The sequence below is a fragment of the Notothenia coriiceps genome, unplaced genomic scaffold (assembly GCF_000735185.1).
Source record: "Notothenia coriiceps isolate Sejong01 unplaced genomic scaffold, NC01 NC01_scaffold00015003, whole genome shotgun sequence".
Taxonomy (NCBI): domain Eukaryota; kingdom Metazoa; phylum Chordata; class Actinopteri; order Perciformes; family Nototheniidae; genus Notothenia; species Notothenia coriiceps.
In genome coordinates this window covers 5,278-7,648 of record NW_011347704.1, presented here as the reverse complement: position 1 = coordinate 7,648, position 2,371 = coordinate 5,278, and the positions used below count along the sequence as shown (strand labels likewise).

Genomic DNA, 2,371 nt, shown 5'->3' with positions numbered 1-2,371 from the left:
GAATATAAAACAGAAAAAAAGGTCACGTGCGCAATTGTATTTTTTTTACTCTTGCACAATTTAATATTTATTTTTGTATAATTACATGTTATTTAGAAAAAGCAATAAATACTGGGAACATTTTTGAAAGGCCACATTTGTGTATGCAATATTTTGCTTAAAGAAAGTCACATTTTCTTTATGAAGTTTTACGTTTTTGCGGACCTCTTTGATTACAGATTTGAAAACATCGTTGCTTGCTTTAAAAGTAGCACAATTCATTATGTTAAACCTTCAAAAGTATCTAGATATCCCTGCCCTAATGCCAAAGGAACTGCACACTGAATATGTTTTGCCGTTTGATGTCTATGTCTGGACCGCTGCGTAAAAAGGAGGCTTTCTGCCCCGTTACTTCTCCGCTGCTTTCTTGTTCCAGTATGAACCCAACGGTATACTGTTTTTCTCAGACGCGGAGGGATACTGACTTGTTGTGAAAAGTAACTTACAATTCTACCCGTGGTATACGCTCAGTAGTATATCACGGCTAAAAACCAATCAGATTGCTTGATTTGACTTGTCCGTTTTATAACCAACATTATACTGCTTTTCATTTTAGCATGAGCACAATGTCTGCATGTGTTCACAAAGTACACAAACGCATGCATACATTATAAGAAATTAATGGATGTATGGATAAAGGGTGAATGTATAGCCTATAGTCAAAGTGTGTGTTTAGAAAGAGGAATGGAACATCTATTTCTAGTCCGAGAAACTTTAATTTTTCATCCACTGTCAAGAAAAACAGTTTCTTTTAAACTGATTTAATCATGGAACAAACCAGTCTTTTGCATTGTTTATGGGAGTTGTTCTATCTGCTCCACCGCAACATAACTGGAAAACAGGAAGTAAATAGAAGAAGAAAAAAAGATCAGCTGTTTGCAAGTTGTTTGACTCATTTTGTATCTTCAAAACTCGTGATTGCAATGATTTTTTTCTACTCAAACTCGCAGGTTTTTGTCTGGTCACCAGCAATTTTTTTTAAACATCATAGTCAGCAGTCACGATGCAAACAAAGCCCCGCCTCAGACTGAACCATATCATTTATATAGAGGGGAACACAGAGAAAGGCCATACTAACGTTTATATTGAGAAACTTCCTACATGGTTGTAAAGACGATGGATTGTTGAAATAAAAGCAACTACCGAGTGGATACACTGAGAATCATTATTGGCTGTTTTATTTGGTTTGTGACACCATTTTTAAAAGCAAACACCCCTACGTCAGTGGTATAATCCAAACAACAGTGTCACATGATTCCCTGACTCAGTCTGTAGGAACGTCTTACTGACAGCAATAAAAACAAGTCGTTTTGTTCGTTTTTTAGCTGATATTTCGACACTAAGACTGTCACAAGATGTCGTGTGGAAAGGGAATGATGTGTGGAGGGGTTTCTAATGTTCCAACTGAGGCCGATGAAAAGATCCAGACGATCTGTGATGGGGTAAGTAGAAAAATAAACAAAGAAAGGGTCTATTGTTATTATTATTTAACATTGATTTGAGTTTCATTTTAATTTTGCTGCCTTTTCATCTCCCTTCAGGTAAAGGCCGCTGCTGAGGAGAAAGCAGGCAAGAAATATGAGGTTTTCAAAGCCAAGAGCTACACCTCTCAGGTTGTGGCTGGGACCAACTACTTCATCAAGGTAATCATCATTTACTAAGAAAACATTATTGCCCGGAAACCACTTTTACTTGGTAGCAAAAATCAAGTGAGATTAAAGCGATCATAAACAGAGGTGGGAGGAGTACTCGGATCTTGTACTTAAGTGAAAGTGGAAGTACCAGAGTGTATAAATACTCTGTTACAAGTAAAAGTCCTGCATTCATAATGTACAAATGTTTTGGCATCAAAATATAGTTAAAGTACCAAAAGTAAAAGAAGTCGTTGTGCAGATTGGTCCATTTCAGAATAATATATATGATATGTTTTAAAAGGATTGATCATGAAAGTGTTCTCAAAGCTGGTAAAGGTGCAGCTAGTTTGAAGGACTTTGTATACTGCAGGGTAGCTTGTGAATTTACTCCAGGTGGAACTAAAGTCTGATTTAACACTTGATTAGATTTCACATCATTCATCCACATCTGTAAAGTAACTAAAGGTATTAAATACATGTAGTGGAGTAAAAGTACACCATTAACCTCTGAATTGTAGTGGAGTAGAAGTACAAAGTAGCAAAAAATGTACAGTACCTCAACATTTTGAGTAAAGATTGTGACGTTTTACACACTGTACGTTATATAAAATACATTCACATTAGTTGTATTGATGGTACTGTTAATAGATTATATGGTACTGGATCTATGTAATCAGGATAAAAAACTAACTATTCCC

General features: G+C 35.8%; 1 protein-coding gene across 1 annotated transcript in view; it reads left to right on the top strand.

Annotated features, from left to right (window-relative positions):
* The first annotated feature begins 1,286 nt into the window (after positions 1-1,286).
* LOC104948749 (cystatin-B-like) overlaps positions 1,287-2,371 on the top strand; it is a 4,836-nt gene continuing 3,751 nt past the window's right edge. Inside the window, exons 1-2 of the mRNA XM_010774975.1 lie at positions 1,287-1,481; positions 1,581-1,682. Coding sequence (XP_010773277.1) covers positions 1,395-1,481; positions 1,581-1,682 — 189 coding nt within the window. The 5' untranslated portion in view covers positions 1,287-1,394. The remainder of the gene's footprint in view (positions 1,482-1,580; positions 1,683-2,371) is intronic.